This window comes from Orcinus orca, chromosome 1 (assembly GCF_937001465.1).
Source record: "Orcinus orca chromosome 1, mOrcOrc1.1, whole genome shotgun sequence".
NCBI lineage: Eukaryota > Metazoa > Chordata > Mammalia > Artiodactyla > Delphinidae > Orcinus > Orcinus orca.
In genome coordinates, this window is record NC_064559.1 from 52,724,641 (window position 1) to 52,743,011 (window position 18,371).

At 37.5% G+C, this 18,371-nt stretch overlaps 1 protein-coding gene across 9 annotated transcripts in view; it reads right to left on the reverse strand.

The window, feature by feature from the left end:
- RASAL2 (RAS protein activator like 2) overlaps window positions 1–18,371 on the reverse strand; it is a 382,318-nt gene that overhangs the window by 188,109 nt on the left and 175,838 nt on the right. For all 9 annotated transcript variants that reach the window (XM_033428154.2, XM_033428151.2, XM_033428152.2 and 6 more), the window contains exon 2: window positions 6,783–6,910. In XM_033428154.2, coding sequence (XP_033284045.1) covers window positions 6,783–6,910 — 128 coding nt within the window. The remainder of the gene's footprint in view (window positions 1–6,782; window positions 6,911–18,371) is intronic.

Genomic DNA, 18,371 nt, shown 5'->3' on the forward strand with positions numbered 1-18,371 from the left:
TATTACTACCTTGCTGCCTTTACACTAGCATCAAGCTTTTAAAATTCCAAATACAGAAAGTAGAGTCTGACTGAAGAAAAAAGGAGCCACTTTTACCATTCTTAATGCCTTGTTATTGCCAAAAGAAAGGAACTCACAAATTCAGCTTTCTTTTATATTTTTATACTGGCTGCACACTGGGGAGTTCATGATTATCTTCTCTACCATTTCCCTCAACTCCTTAATCTCTAGTTTACTTGGTCTTATCTCTTGCAAGCAAAATGGAATTCAAATGGCCTCCTACGTCCTCTTTGAACGGGTTGGTGCCAAGCCAGCTGGGGCCTATCCTGGCATCCGGACAGGGAAGTAAATTCATAACACATAAGCAATGTCTATTTGGCACAATTTGCATGAAGCAATTTACTGAATCAGTGAATCATTTCTCAAGGTGATACTCCTGGCACCTCTTTCAGCATTCTGCCCAGATCTACTCTTCTGTTACATTCCCATTTTGGTAATTAGTATACTTAACACTCTTCCCATGTACATTGCCCAAGCAACCTTTTTCCCATTTCTGACAGGAAACATGCAGAGTTAAGGGAGAGCATTAAAAGATCCCACACAGTGAATACATGAGTGATACTAGACTAATATAATCCTCCCACATTCCAACACTGCCTGGCTAAGGATTCAGTTTAAACCCTTACAGAACCCTCTTAATTGATCTTATTAATACAGCAATAAACACCCCTGTGATTCGCTGATTAAGGTTTAAAACAGCTTTTAAAGATAATTTTAGCAGGAAATTCCTTAAACTCCTTGTTTCAAGGAATTCTAAGTTGTTCAATGCAAAACTCCAAAGATAAGAGTTATATTCTTCATGATAGTGTGGGTGGAAGGTAAAAAGAGTGACAGCATATTCTGGTCCTTCCACAAAAAAAAAAAAAAAAAAAAGTATTTCTAAACTTTTCCTATCATAAAATTAACAGAATATTAAATAAAATTCAAGTAGCAGGTGTAACAATGCCTTAACATTTTCTTATCCTAGAGATTTAATCCAGTTTCTCCAACTTATAGTGGTAGAACATACCCGTCTCAGGGCATTAAACTGTTTGTGTAAACTTGTCATCCCTTACCTGGTCTATTGCAATAACGTAACTCATCTACTTCCTTCCAATCCCTTTCACTCAATTTTCCACGTGATCAACAGAGTTACTTTTCTAAGAAGCAAATGTGATGATGTCATTGCCCTGTTAAATACCTTTCCATGGTCCAAATCATTTCTAGAATAAAGTCCAAATTCCTTAGCATGGCCTTCAAGGCACTTTATTATTCGGCTCTTGCCAGCTATCATTTTTCCTCTTGCAAATTATATTCCAAGAATTCTGAACATTTTGCAGTTTGCCAAAGAGATATAAGATGTTTCTTGACTTTGTATCTTTATATATACGTGGAATATCCTTCCCTTCTTTTCCTCCAAGTGAGCTTCTATTTGTCCCTAAAGACATGGCTTAATCACAAATTTATCTGTAGATACTTTTTTGGCATTCTTTACTTTAAACAATAACCCACCCCAGGCAATATCTTAGTTAATCTTTCCCTTGTGGTAATGTAATAATCTTTTTAAAAAAATTGTATTGAGGTTAAATTCACGTAACATAAAATTAACCACTGTAAAGTGAATACTTCAGTGACATTTAGTACATTCATGATGTTGTGCAACCACCACCTCTGTATCTAGTTCTAAACAGTTTTAACTTTTAATTTACCTCAGTGTGTTCCCAACAAACTGCATCTTTGCAACCACAATACTTTACACATAACGGATGCTCAATAAATAAAGATGGAATTTCATATTCAACAATTGAAAAGCATCTTATGGATTATTTTTCCCCTCTTTTATTATTCAGTCTTAGAAAAAATATGTAATTACACCTCTTGTTGTGGGAAGACTTATCACATAAAAAAGAAAAGATAGAAGGTTCGTCTCCTCTCAAACTTAAGTTAAAAAAATGGATATTCAGGAATCAAAGTTTATAATTTGGCTTTTTCAAAATTTATTCAACAAATATTTGTTAGAATTTACTTATGTGTCAGGAACTGTTCTAAGCACTGAGGGATATAGCACTGAAAAAAACAGATAAAATCCTCCCTGCCCTAAAAGCTTATATAAGAGAAAAGAGACAATAAACATAATAAATAAATTATATAGCATTTTAGAAGGTGGTAAATGCTATAGGGGAAAAAAAAATACAGCCAGGTAATTAGATTGGAAGTTCTGAATGGAGATACAGGGAGGGGTTGCAATTTTGAATAAGTTGGTCAGAGTAGGGCTTATTGAGCAGGTGATATGCAACCAAAGAGTTGAAGGAGGTGAGAAAGTGAGTCCTGCAAATATCTGAGGGAAAAGCCAAGGCTAAGGTCTTGAGGCAAGAACATGCCTGATGTGCTTAAAACAGTGACAAAGCCATATCCAAGTAGAGGTGTATAATGGACAGATGGATATATGAGTCTAGAGAAGAGAGATGTGTAGGCTTAAGATAAAAAATTAAGATCATCAGCTTTAGAGGGTATTTGAAGTCATAAGATTGGATGAGATTCCTAAAGAAGTGAGGTCCATGGACTGAACTCTGTAGCACTCCCCTGTTGAGATTTGGAGAGTAGAAGAGAAATCTGCAAAGATGACTCAGAAGGAACTGCCAGAGAGACAGGAAGAAAACTAAGACAGCACAGTGTCATGGACGCCAAGTGAAGAAAGTGGTTCTAGGAGGAGGAATGAGTGATCAACTGCATTAAATTCCACTAACAGATTAAGTAAGACAAGAAGTGAGAACTGACCACTGAATTTAGCAATGTGGAGGTCACCAGTGAGCTTAACAAGAGCAATTTTCACAAGGTGATATAGGTCAGAGTATGAATGAAGTAGGTTTAAGAGAGAATGAGAGGAGAAGAATTAGAGACAGTGAGTTTAGAAGTTTCCAGAATTTTTGCTGGTAAGGGAAGCAAAGAAAGGGGTGGTAACTGGCGGTAGAAGTGAGATTAATGCAGGCTCATTTTTTCTTTTAAGATGGGAGAAATAATAGCATGCTGATGGGAACGATCTAGTAGAGAGCAGAGAGCTGAAGATGTAAAAGAGGTAAGGGAGAACTGCTATTGATACATCCTTGAATAGGCAAGAATGGGCACAAGGGGAGGGGCTGACAGTTGGACTGTAGGCAATCAAACCACAGTGAAAAGAGGGAAATCAGAGTATAAGGAAATAGTTGCTGGTGGATGGGTAGACATGGTAAAAGAGTTCTCTTTTGAGTGGCTGAATTTTCTCAGTGAAATAAGCAGCAAAGTAATCAGCTATAAGTGAGGGTAATAGACAAGGAATTATAATGGAAGAGGAAGCATGAAAAAATCATCTTAGAAATCATCCTGGATTGTGCTACTCCAAGGTCCTGTGCTGTTCTGCAAACTGTTAATGGTCCACAATAAACAATTTAGCAACACAGAAATTGAGAATTGTGCCTGGTGTGATCAGTGGATTCATCTCATTGTACAGCACACTCTCCATGAACATGTACAATTTTTGTAATTCTATTCCTTATTTTCCTATGTATGATTATTATTGAACTGTAATTTCATTTTTGTTCAATCTAATAAAAAATTTGGACTTAGATTTTTGTCTTTTTAAAACTTCATTTTTCTTCACAATTCATATTATTGTATTTTATTGTTCATGATGAGGTAGGGAAAAACCTGGTCCTTTACCACGCATAGACTGAGAAGCACTAGTCCAGTAGAGTTGGAAAGCAACTGGACTAGGAAATGTTTTGTGATTGCCAAGCAGCATTAGAGGCTCACATGAGATTTGTAAACATTAGTTTAAAGACTGTCAGCAGGGTGGAGTGATTTTCTCCAGACACATTATGCTGCATGGAAGCAGGGCAGGATAGATGAGGAGCAGGATTTAACTGACCTATCACATTGCCAAGCGAGTATGATGATGCAAAAAAGGGCAAGGAAATAGTATGCAAAGATGAAAATGACTGACCATGGAATTCAAGCTGGGAGAAGAGGGAAGAGAGGGTATCAGAGGTATGAGGGGCAGAAAAGGTGACAAGATCAATGGCCCATAGGTCCCAAAGGATTGAAAAATTGTTGGAAAAAGGGATGAGCTAGAAAGATATGAGGTCAGACAGTAAGATGCACACAATTGAGAATATTGAGAAGTTGTTGCAATGAGGCAGGGTAGAGGAAGAGATTCTTGGAGGAGAGGAGTTCAAGGAACTTAGAGTCAGTGTGTTGAAAGAATCATCTCTGCAGATATTGGAATCATCACAAGTTAAGGCTGGAGTAGTGCTGGAAATAATGATAATGAGCCAGAAGCTAAAATCAACAAGAAATGACGGGGGCCGGGGGTGGGGCTGGAAGATGACTACAACATGGGACTCAGAGTCTGGGCTTTATAGGGAAAATGAGGGAGAAGAGACAGGAAGCAGCCATGAAAGGAGAAGGATGCCTACTGTAGGCAGCATGGTATGAAGGCTGTGGGAAAAAAACAGCCATCACTTGACAGGACTTCACAGATGACAGTGTCCTCAGGAAAGCTACAGGTTCTCACGAGACCAAGAAGTTAAGGAACTGCTTCAGAAAAGGGGTGGAAGAAACAGCTGATTTGGTTGATGATGGACTGTGAGTTGCAGAGGGCAAAGGGTTTCAAAAGGTGGGAAAGGAGAAAAGAGGATATACAGAGCGATATGTAGACGAGAAAATGAGGGGTTCCCCAGGTGTCTAGGGCTAATCTTGATGGCTGGCATAAAAAGCGATAAAGTACATAAGAAATTGTTTTAGAAATCATTCATCATGGACAGTTATTTTATGGGACTAAAGGGAGCCCAAGCCTGGATTACTCAATTGATCAGTATTATTTAATCCATGCATTATATCTTGGTTCTAGATAAGGAATGCTCTTGACCTTATGCTATCTATCTTTAGGCTATTTAATTTCTTACATTACTAATTGAATAAAATGTAGGTAAGGGCAAAAAGATGGCAGATGATATGTTCATATCACTCCTTATTAACAGCTCTGATAAAAGACTGCTGACAGAGTCGATTGGTTTAAATGCACATGTTAAATTATCTGTCTATTCAAATTGGATAATTAGAAATATTCTACACTAATATTCACTCTACCAATTTTTATTATGTATCTACTTAATAGAAACAAAGCAACATGTACTATACTGTTCCAGAAAGGGCTCACCTTTATTGAATTATTTTAATAAAATTAAGTTTAATTATATTACAATACTGGAAAAGGGTCATGGGTAGGGAGATGGTAACAAAAGTAAGGGACATTTTTCAATGGTTGGAGAAAAAGAATAACCAAGTTCATAGAGGGCACATTAGCCAGGTCCTTGCAAGTAAGAATTGCCTATGAAAATAAAAGAAGAAACTGAAATTGCTTTATTGCTATGACCTTGCCTTTACGATGTTAAAGAATGGTAAGTAAGAGAAGAGATGCAAAAGAAAAGGGACAGAGGGGGAGGAGAGAGAGAAGAGAAAAGGGAGGTAGAGATCCACAGACTAGAATTAAGAAATGTGTTTTCTGCGCACTGCTTCCTCTGAACTAACTTTTCCAGAGGGATGGCTTATGAAATTGATATTCTACCTACAGTTTTCTAGTTATTTATATATATATTTGGCAATTAATCTTTCTCCTTCATCGAATGAGATCTCTTCTTCTCCTTCCCTCCCATTATCCCTCTTCTTGTCAAGATCATACTAATTTTTTTATGTTGTGGAGTAGGATGGTTTTTTGGCCTTACCAAGTCAACTATCCAATACATCACCAATAAGCAAATGAATTATTTGGATGTGGAAGGATTTGTACACTGTAATAGTTTGAGGAGTAAAGTAGTAATAGTATATGATAAGTTCAAGGGTTTTTTCACTTAGAGGGACAGAAAGTTTACCTAGAACTAGATGTCTGTAATAATTACATTCTGTCTGCCTCTCCAGATCTACTCTCTGCCCTTCTCTCCCTTGCTGTGCTTCAGGAAACAAATCTCTACAGAACACATCAAAAGCAATCTTTTCCTTTGGCTTCAAGTTAGGTTTGGCCAGTAGGTAACACTGGCAAGAAATCAGAAAGCAGGAAAGAGACCTGGTGTGTCTGTTCTCCCTTGCTTCCTCCCTGCTGGCCATTTTTGTTTTGGTAGAGGCTGTGTTCTTTTGTGTATAGCCATAGCAACTGTTATGCAGTCCTTTCATGCAACTACAGTTCTCTGGGTTCCAGAAACATTGCTCCCTTCCCTTGCCCTGAAGGTCTAGGGTGACAACTGCTTTCTGCTGTTGCCAGTTCATGGGTACTTTATCCCCCTCTGATGGGTCCCCTATGCTGCCCATGACTCTGTATAGTCCCTTCATTAAACCACTTTCAATTAATCTGCTGACTATGCTACTTGTTACTTGCAAGGAGCTAGACTGATATAATTTCCAATAGCCTCTCTGGACCACTTTCAGGGCCAGGTCTACACAATCCAACCCATTCTCATTCCAAATTACTCAACTCAATATCTCTTTCACTATTCCTTAGTGAAAATCCAGCCCTGTTTTGTTGACGTCACGCCTTTGCGGCAATAACGTATCATCATGATGACATCAGCAGTCCCTTAGACCCACTTAGAGTGTGTCCTTCATAAAGTCTCCATTTTCATAAATGCAACTCATCAAGATGCAAATAAAAACTAGATTATTTCAGGAATTTGGTCAGAAAAGGGAAGTAGCTTTCCTCGTAATATCCACCTCACCTCCTTTTCCTTGTTGAGCAACACCAGCTGGCTGTCTGTAAGGATGCAGTACTTCCGCTCCCATGTTGTTGTGTCGGTGTAGGGTGACTGGCCACAAGACAGACGATGGGTAGGTGGCCCTTTCACATCTGTGTGACAAACACAAAAAACAAAAGTGACAAATCATTGCCATGTTTGGTAAACTTGTAGTTCAAATGTAAGATTCTTCAAAATCAAAGTAAGGAGGTCTAAACATAAATCTAAATGGTAAACTGAAAACTTAAATTCCTCTGACGAAAATAAAAAGTTATATACAGAGGGAAAATTTTGCCCCATAGTCCGCAGAAAAGAGGGCTGAGACACTAGGAAGAATTGTTAGTACAAACTTGACATAGTAATCACCACTGTGCATGCACTAAAATAATGGGAGGTCACTTCAGAGCAAAACTAGTATCATTCAAAAGAAAGAGGTGGGCGTGACTCAGAGACAAGAACAAAAGATAGACAATCTTTAGGAAGAAGATGATATTGCATGTACACTCAAGAGTGCTGCTGATCCAGTACTGAAGGAGTGAGTTATTGGCAGCCTATGTCTTCAAAATAACTTTATTTCTAGTCAGTTGTAAGATTTAGAAATGGTTAAACTACAGCATCATATTACCACTAGAGGCCAGTAAGATCTTAAAAACATAGAAGGCAATTTCCTCAAGGAAAGATCTAAACATATTACCATCATGTCTCTTAAAGGTGGAGGCACACAATATCAAAGTTAAATGTTTCAACTCTTCTAAACGTCTCATTTCCTGTTACTTTAGTTTTTTTTCTTTTATTAAGGTATAATTGATGTGTAACATTATACTAGTTTCAAGTGTACAATGTAATGATTCAATATTTGTATACACTGCAAAATAATGACCCCAATAAGTCTAATTACCATCTGTCACCATAAAAAGTTACAAAAAAAATTTTTTTTCTTCTGATGAGAACTTTCTAAGATTTATTCTCTTGGTAACTTTCAAATATACACCACAATATTATAATCACCATGCTACAGTTGACATCCCCATGACTTGTAAGTGGAAATTTGTACCTCTTAAAACCTTTCACCCCCTCACCCACCACCCCTTCCTCTTGGAAATCACCATTCTGTTCTCTGAATCTCTGAGTTTTGTTTTGTTTGTTTGTTTTGGTTTTTAGATTCCACATATAAGTGAGGTCATACAGTATTAGTTTTCCTCTGTCTGACTTATTTCATTTAGCATAATACCCTCAAGGTCCATCCATGTTGTTGTAAATGACAAGATTTCATTTCTTTCAATGGCTGAGTAGTATTCTATTTATCCACCAATGGACACTTAGGTTGTTTCCATATCTTGGCTACTGTATGTATCTTTTCCAATTAGTGTTTTCATGTTCTTTGGATAACACCCAGAAATGAAATTGTTGGATTGAATGGTAGTTCCATTTTAATTTTTTGAGGAACCTCTATACTGTTTTCCATAGTGGCTGCACCAATTTACATTCCCACCAGCAGTGCACGAGGCTTCCCTTTTCTCTACATCCTTGCCAACACTTGCTATTTCTTGTCTTTTTGATAATAGCCATTCTAACAGGTGTGAGTGATATCTCATTGTGGTTTTGATTTGCATTTCCCTGATGATTAGGGAAGTTCAACACCTTATATACTTGTTGTCCATCTATATGTTTTCTTTGGAAAAATGTCTATTCAGATCCTCGGCCCATTTTTTAATCAGACTGTTTTGGGTGTTTGTTTGTTTTGCTGAGTTGTATGAGTTCTTCATATATTTTGGATATTAACTCCTTATCAGATATATGATTTGCAAATATTTTCTCCAGTTCAGAAGGCTGCCATTTCATTGATGGTTTCCTTTGCTGTACAGAAGCTTTTTAGTTTGATATAGTCCTACTTGTTTATTTTTGCTTTTTTTACCTTTGCTTTAGGGGTCAGATCCAAAAAAATCAATTAAAAACTCTTTAATATGATCTGTTTGTTCATTTGGCCTGTTGAAAAACTTGGAACATAATTTAACCATAAGTACACATTAGATCCATTGAGTAAGGCTTTTATGACAGTTCAGTATATATTAAAAGTTCTTTATGGGGCTTCCCTGGTGGCGCAGTGGTTGAGAGTCCGCCTGCCGATGCAGGGGGCGCAGGTTCGTGCCCCGGTCCGGGAGGATCCCACATGCTGTGGAGCAGCTGGGCCCGTGAGCCATGGCCGCTGGGCCTGCACGTCCGGAGCCTGTGCTCCGCAACGGGAGAGGCCACAACAGTGAGAGGCCCGCGTACCGCCAAAAAAAAAAGTTCTTTAGCCATGAAGGACTAATTCCTCTCAGGAATATACTGCAGGAAACAGTAAAATACATTACTTATTACTATTAATTATTACACTAGAGGAGCACCTCAAACTGAAGAAATTAGAAAACAAACACCCATGAGTGCAGGAGAGTTGTAATAATAAATAAGCACATTTTACCTATTAGGTGAGAATCTTCATTACTATTACTTTCTAAGGACTTTTAGTCTTTTTATCACAGGATGATAGGTATTCCTGGTATTGACTGACTTCAAGGAAATTCAAATGATTTCCTAGATGTTTTTATGCTATAATTATTCAAATATGCATACCTATAGCTGGAGATCTGTAGAAAGTAAAGAAGTTAGTACTTAGGGCATTAGGTATATGTCTCTTTTCTTGCATCCCCTTATGTGCCCAAGATTATCTTCAGTGCTCCTTCTGGCTTAACTTCTTTGCTCTCTAAAAGTCTACCTAAACTTGTTGCTCTGCACGCTTGGGGAACTTATCGACTACCCTCCAAAATAACTCAAAATTCAAGAACTAATAACATTACCAGGGCTTGGCTTGACATGTTACTAATTCTTAGAAGTTCACTGTTTTTCCTTTTTCCCCTTGTTTTTCCACTTCTATCTCCTCTGAACCTCGCACAACCAGTACATGTTGCATCGATAGCTTTTCCATTCTACGCCAACTCTCTCATCACGCGGGCCTCTCACTGTTGCGGCCTCTCCCGTTGCGGAGCACAGGCTCCGGACGCGCAGGCTCAGCGGCCATGGCTCACAGGCCCAGCCGCTCCGCGGCATGTGGGATCTTTCCAGACCAGGTCATGAACCCGTGTCCCCTGCATCGGCAGGCGGACTCCCAACCACTGTGCCACCAGGGAAGCCCCCTTAACTCTTTTATTTCAAGCATTTAAATTAATTTAAAGTTTTCTTTATATGTCAAATTTTCCTAAAATTATCACAAAAAGCTTTAAAGGAACTGACTCAATCATTTTTGACACAGATAAAAGATTCTTGCCTGAACTTAAAAGCCATGTCAAAGCTGATTTTCTTCACATGATTTGGATAAACAAATGGGTTAGATTTTTACCACAGTGTAGGCCTATTTTTAGAGTCGAATACCAAGACCACTTCAACAGAGAGGGATGCACCTACTTTATGTAGAAACGTGGTGGTTTTGTGGCCTAGACAAGTTTTCATTCAAATGACTAACCTTCTTATGTAAGTTGGCCGTGGGTGACCTAAACTGCCCCCTGCAATTTAATCTGAATAGTAATCTTATGATCCACACTGAGCAAGAAGACATTGACAGACTCTGTCCATAAAATTAGAATATAGGAAACTGTATTACAGCAGGAAACCCAGTTTTCCTGACAAAATATAAATCTGCATCAGCACTGAATTTAAGAAAACCTAAATTATCTTCCCTGTGTCATCCTGAGTTAATTCTCTTACATTCTCCCTTAATGCTCTCCCCTTCTCCAACTGCAGCTTTGTTCCTAGTTTCTTCATGGTATTGTGAAATGAGACAATGTCTCATAAAGCATATTGGGGACCCCAAATTACTCCTCTCCAAGGCTAAAGGTAGAATGAAATAGGGAGCAATACTTCTATATTTTACATTTTTCTGTCAGTCTAAATTATGAGGTTGATTAGCCACATTATAAATTTTATAGTTTCACATTTTTTTCTACTCTCTATTATCCATATTTTGATCATTTTATAAGAGTGCATAAAAGGAAGAAAACAAGAAAGAGGTTAGAATAAGTAGGATTTTTTTGGTTCTTTTTAGCATTTCTGGATTAAGGTTTGAAGGGCACTTTAAGTAACAATTTAAATAATTTTTTTAAACCTATAAATTTAATTTATTCATTCTATCTTGTCCTCATTTCCATGGCTAAATGAAGGTTTAATAGTACACTTGTAAAGCCTGTTTACTGAGACTATATTAACAGGACAAACTCAGATTATTGCCGTATTTCACTTTACCAATTCTACCAGTCCTCCCCTCCCTCCCTCCTTTCCTCCCTCCCATCCTCTTTCTCTCCTACTCTGGTGACACACTTCTAATTTCTGACTTGCAATTACATTTAGTATCTAAAATTCACTACAGAATATGATAACTACCTTAGAATTACAAATAAGAATCTTAATAGCAAAACTGGAAAAAAATTTTATATTTGCGCTGTCCCATTCCTATAAGGATACTAAGGATATTGGATGCTGGCCTTACTACAAAAATTGAATAATTTTAGAAACATTAAAAAGAATCAGCGGTTACTCAATGAATCCCATTGGAGAGTGCTTCTTTGAGACTGGATATTACCATGTAGACTAGTAATTATCAAAATTTTTTGATCTCATGATCCCTTTAGACTTTTAAAATTGAGATTTTGTTTCTCTTTGTTTTCAAAGAGATTTTGTTTATGTGGGTTATATTTATCAATATTTACCATATTAGAAATTAAAACTGAGAAATTTTTAAAATATTTACTCATTTAACAACAATAACAAACCTACTGCATGTTAACATAAATAACACATTTTTGATGAAATGCAACTATTTTCCAAACAAAACAAAATAATTAGTGAGAGGAGTGACACTGAAGTTTTGCAAATCTCTTTAAAATCTGGCTGAATAGAAGACAGCTGGGTTCTTGTATCTGTTTCAACTTTTAATCTCTTGCTTTATGTTGTTTTGGTTGAAGTATAAGTAGAAAATCTAGACTCACACAGATATATAGTTGGAAAAGGGAAGAGTATTTTTTTTTTAAATTTATTTAGTTTTGGCTGTGTTGGGTCTTCGTTTCTGTGCATGGGCTTTCTCTAGTTGCGGTGAGCAGGGGCCACTCTTCATCGCGGTACGCGGGCCTCCCACTGTCGCGGCCTCTCTTGTTGTGGAGCAGAAGCTCCAGACGTGCAGGCTCAGTAGTTGTGGCTCACGGGCCTAGTTGCTCCGCGGCATGTGGGATCTTCCCAGACCAGGGCTCGAACCCATGTCTCCTGCATTGGCAGGCAGATTCTCAACCACTGCGCCACCAGGGAAGCCCAGGAAAGAGTATTTTAATAGCATTTTCAGGTAACTGTGCCTCACCTTTTCTAATACTATAACAAAAACTGGCAAGCAGTTGCTCCTTAAAAGTAAGTAAATTGTGGAATTTGACACCACTTCAATAAACTTTTCATACTCTGTTAAGTTAAAAATCATTGGTCTACCTTGCCCTTTGAATGGATCTTTTTACCCATATGCATGACTTTGGGGCACTCTGCACTGATCATATAGGAAAAAACGGTTCACTTAGTTTTGCAGATCTTCCAAACATTGACACTTTTCATTACATAATATCAAAAAATCGCACTCATTAATCTTCAGAAAGTCTTGGTCATCAGAAAAGTCTATAAGTACTGGGAAGCTGTCAAGCTCCATGTGGCAGATTCAAGTTTTCCAAAATACTGATCTGTGTTTTGGATCTTAAATTTTATCATCGTCAATAAATACTGTTGTTTTTTTCCCCTTAAGAGACAGGTTTGTGTCTTTTTTTTCCAGAAAATGGATCACTTGTGGCTAGTCAGGAAATCCCCTATGCTCACCATCACCCTTTTTAAGAGAATAGAAGACAAGCAGGAGATAACATATGACTCTTCTTTCTGGTGAATTATTTCCTTTAGCCTAAGGTTTGCAAACAGCTCTTCTGCTGCCTTACTCTCAGTCTCAGCAGCACCAGGGGCTAAGCACAGGGGTTATTCTAACTCTGCTCCATCACACTTAACTGAAAACAACGTAATAAGTTCCTTAAAGGCATGACTGACTTAATATTCTTTATCAACTATTCCTTGATAAAGGTAACACTTTTCTTTGCAGAAGAACTAATTTTAGTTTGGGAAGCCATTCCTATGATGGTTCCACCTTGCTTCTCCCTTCCACATCACTAGTACACAGTTTGCATTGCACCTTATCACTTGTGCCATGCAACAGCAGGCAGAGCAGATCATTTCGTTTTCCTTCACTTTTTAGATATGCATTAGAAGAAATAAGTCCCATAATTGCCACATTGGGCCAAGCACAGCTAAAGCAACTATATGGCTTGGGTAACTGAATGGAATGTTATGAATGATGCCATGTTAAGATGACAAATGGCAGTCAATCACAGCTTGCTCTTCAATCCTAATAGACAACTCACATCTACAGTTCATACTCTTATCTAAACAGAAAATACTCAAAATAAAATAATTCATTTATATACTCATCCTTAGAAGGAAAAAAAGGGGGTCTATTGCAAGTTTTCTTAAACAGTCAAGCACTGTGCAAATATAAGAAAAGTGTAAGAAAATATAAGTCTGCCACTTAAAACATAACCATGGTGTTGTATAAATGATCAAAACTCAAGATCCTTTTTGTAGCTCATGTTCCTGTTACTGGTAGAAAAACAAACTATACTAAGAATTAATCTCAAACACTATGTAATACTCAATCTTCTTGTTATATTTAGTACCTCTTCCTATATTAATATATCCCCCATGCCTGCCTCTTTTTGAATTGAATCTCATCACTTTCCTTTAGGGGCAGCTGCTGTGGGGAAAGAAGTAGAGCTTTTAAAAGAATGTGATTCTTAGAGGAGAAAGGGAAAAAAAAGTAAATAGCTTACCACTATTGAGAGATCAGTTTCTAGGGTTTTCACAATTGGTTATACTGCCAATACTGTGTCATTATCTCACTATAGCGGAGTAGAAGAAGGCAGACTGCATTAAAAAATAAAACTTATCAAGAGTTTGGCAGCATTAAAAAATTTTTTAATAGCTCTACCTCTCTCCACAGTATCAAATGGAATAGAACACAGACCTAAATTTGCATCTTTTCTGAATTGTGACCTGTTTGAACCACAAATCACTGAGCTTACAGTGAAAATTATCAAGGAGATAATATGTGCAGGCTTCTCTAAAGAATCCTATCAGTCACTCACTGCTAAGTCACCAAGCCAACTCAGTCAGCTAGGTCCTGACACAACTCAGCTGACTTACATGAGAGGTGAAAAACCTTTCCTGTTATCAAAAAACCAATGACCTCAAATGAGTAAGGGGAAACAAACAACTAAAATATGAGACTATAAAGCAGTAAAAGGAAGCATTTCACATTTTCTCTTCAATACAATCAACACAAATAGAATGTACATCCCTCCTATCTAAATCTAGTCCATTTCTGAAAATGTGCTGGATGGCAAATTTTCACATAACGGAGACTATATTCTGATTTTAAGTGGAAAAAGAATAATTCAGTTCAAGCCCATCTAAAACTCCCAATTAATTTCCCCCAATATTAAGTATTCTTAAGCCCCCCTATACAATCCACCAAAAATTTCTAAATTAAAACTAAACTTATAAAATCATTTAATATTTAATAAACTTGTTAGTGAATACATTTGCACATATATACGGTATTGGATACAAGTTACATCTTCCTTTTTTACTGCAAACGTGTTCTATAATGTAAAGAAACAATTATCTGTTAAAGATGCATAATGAATGCAAATAGCACAACAAAATTAAATTAACTATGAGTTTTCAAAAACTAACATCACTTTCATAATTTTATTTTTTCTCACAAATAGGTAAAAATCATATGTATAATACATCGGAACATGTGCACAGCCAAGTTTATATCTTTTAACTTTTTGTCTTTTGTCTCTCAGCCTTTATCATTTCCTAACATAAGAGCTTTTCTAATCCTCCTAGGCTCACCTACTTTTCACAGGCTTTTCCATTATCTTAAAAGATAATTGGAGCTTCCCTGGTGGCACAGTGATTAAGAATCCGCCTGACAATACAGGGGACACGGGTTCGGGCCCTGGTCCAGGAAGATCCCACATGCCACAGAGCAACTAAACCCATGCGCCACAACTACTGAGCCTGCGCTCTAGAGCCCGCGAGCCACAACTACTGAAGACCGTATGCCACGACTACTGAAGCCTGCGTGCCTAGAGCCCGTGCTCCGCAACAAGAGAAGCCACCACAATGAGAAGCATGCACTTCGCAACGAAGAGTAGCCCCCGCTCACTGCACCTAGAGAAAGCCTGTGCGCAGCAACAAAGACCCAACGCAGCCAAAAATAAATAATTTTTTTTATTTAAATAAATAAATAAAGATATTTTTAAAAAAAGATAATTTAGATTGCATGAAACCTTTAAACAACATTATCACGAAACACAATCCTGTTGTGAAAACAACGGATTCACGGACAATAGTCTACTCCATATTCTCTCACTCAGATTAACGTGCAACTTAATGTTTTTGGCCGGAACATACATGCAAGTTTCTTTCAATGATATTTCAATGTGAATAGTCAATTTTAAGTTAAAAATTTCCAAGAGATCGTAGCAAATATTTAAATGGTGAGAGTTCAGATATCGAGGGATACATTTCACATTATAGACAGTAAAGAGAAAAAAAAGAATATAGGGAAGCAAATAATGATGAGAATCAAGTGGGAGAAGAAATTTAAAAAATAAAGGTCAACAGGATAAGAAATGCATAGAAGAGGAAGAAGGAGACCCTTTGGGAAACAAATCAGAGTTGAAAGATCTTGAAGGTCAGTAAATCACACTTCCTCAATTCATAGATTAATAAAATGAGGCTCAGAGATATAAAATTACTTGTTCAAAGTGACACATCTAGCACAGTTATCTTAGAATTTAGTCTGATATATAAACTAGGATTTTTTCTAGCATATCATAAAGCTTCTCCTTGTTTTTTTGTTTCATTTGGTTTTGGTTGTAATTCAGTAAGTATTTACGCACTGTGTGTAAAGCACTGTACTCAATGCTGGGGATCTAACAGTGAACAAGACAGACCAAGCCACTGAACTCATGGAATTTAAATTTAGTTGAGGGGTCAAATACTGTACAATTAGCATACGATTAAATAATTATGATACACACTATAAAGAAGCAGTATAGGGTGCTGTGGGAGCACAGAATGAGAGCTATGGAATTAGTCTGGGGTATTATTGCAGCTGGGAGCATGGTTACTGGTGTGTCAGTATGGAAAGGACTATAAGTATTAGCATTTCAGACAAATGAAATCACAGGCCCAAAAGCCCTTGAAGAATAAAGTGGTTCTGCTCCTCTAACAATCTGAAAAGGAGGCCCCTATGACTGATGCAGAGTTAGGGGGCTGGTGAAATAGTCCAGGCCAAGAACACCCAGAGACCTATAAACCAAGTTAAGGATGTTGATCTTGATCCTAGGAAGGAAAGGAAGCCCCCAAAATGTTTTAACAGGAGAGTGACACCGCTGATTTGCATTTGTGTGAAGAGGTGAATGGGGGTTTCATTTACTGAGACTTGAGGATATTGGGGGGGGAAGGGTAAGCTGTGACAAAGTGAGAGAGTGGCATGGACATATATACACTACCAAACGTAAAATAGATAGCTAGTGGGAAGCAGCCACATAGCACAGGGAGATCAGCTCGGTGCTTTGTGACCACCTAGAGGGGTGGGATAGGGAGGGTGGGAGGGAGGGAGACTCGAGAGGGAAGAGATATGGGAACATATATATATGTATAACTGATTCACTTTGTTATAAAGCAGAAACTAACACACAATTGTAAAGCAATTATACTCCAATAAAGATGTTAAAAAAAAAGAATTCTGGAAGAAGATTAGGTTTGAGGGAGCAGCTGATGAATTTAGTTTGGTTCACATCAGGAAAAAAAAAAAAATCAGTCAAAAGCTAGGATCTGTCTATCTAGGTCTAAGACTTCTAACCTTGGCCTACAAAAGAACCCGGAATTACTTCAAGAGGTCCACAAATGCCTTATTCAAATTTCATTTCAAGAAATACATGGCAGCTACTACGATAAAATGGCAGACTGAACATATAATTTCAGTCCTTCTCAAAACCCCACTGAAACTACAGTAAAGATAAATTTATATTTATATGTAGAGACAGTGACGATAACCCACAACGACAGAGAAAACGGAGAGAGGAAATAAGTAAAAATTTTAGAAGCTATAAAGAATACATTCAAGTGTTAACTGACTTAACCAGACCTGAGAAAATTGAATCCTGAGATAAGAGTGAGAAAATGTAAGAACCAACCCAATTTATACTAGAGAATCCTCAAAAAGTTCAGGGATAGGCCAGCACTAGGTACCTCTCAATGGGGAGAAGGGGTGGTCTAAAACAAGAACTGGGTAAAACTGATTTAAGAATGAGAGTCCCCACAAACATAGAAAATAAACTTATGGTTACCAAAGGGGAAAGGGGGGGGCGGTGAGCAGGGGTAGAAATTAGGAATTTGGGAGTAACATATACACATGACTGTATATAAAACAGATAAACAACAAGGACCTACTGTTTAGCACAGGGAACTATATCAATATTTTGTAATAACCTATATGGGAAAAGAATCTGAAAAAGAATATATATATAATATGTAAATATATGTATAATCACTTTGCTGTATACCTGAAACTAACACATTATAAATCAACTATACTTCAATTAAAAAAAAAAGATGAATCAGAGTCCCAAGATTCTCTCTCTGACTATTTAATGGGTACCTATCTCCCCAACCCAGGTAAAAGAACAGAGGTTTGCTTGCTTGGAAGGGTAAAATAAGGGGTGGACTAAAGGATGACTGTCACAGTTGAGAAGAGCATCCTGGAAATGTTCAAGGAATGCTTAGAAGTGCTTCCTCCAAAGTTCTCTTCACCCCCCATTTGACTCTCATAACAGGCAGATAGACTTGTACTCACCAGGCAGGCAATTAGAAGAGCACTCTTTGGGAATCCGATCAGCTCAAGAGGAAAGAACCAAAGATACTAACCAAAGGGGCTCTCCCAACAAACAGCCACCCAGATCACCTTACGATAAAGCCCTCAGTGGACAAGCCCCAACCTCATACTCAGATCTTCCAGGCAATTTTCTTATAATCCATTCTTAATCTGAATCAGACAAACAAGGATTACCAGAGATCAGAGGAAAGCCTCTAGCATGAGAAAACAGAGATCAAAACAAACAGAAAAAGGCAACTTGAAGGAGATACAAGTGATATAGGAGGAAAAAACCAAACAGCCACCATTATCCTCAAAGAGACATGAGAAGTAATGGCATTCATGAAACAAAAACAGGATACCTTTCATAAAAAACAACATTCATAGAACTAAAAAGAGCTCCTGATATTAAAAACATGATAGAAAAAAATATAAAACAAAATTCAACAGTACAAGTGGAAGATAAGGTTCAGAAAATAATCCCAGAAAGCAGAACAAAAAGACAAAGAGATGGAAAA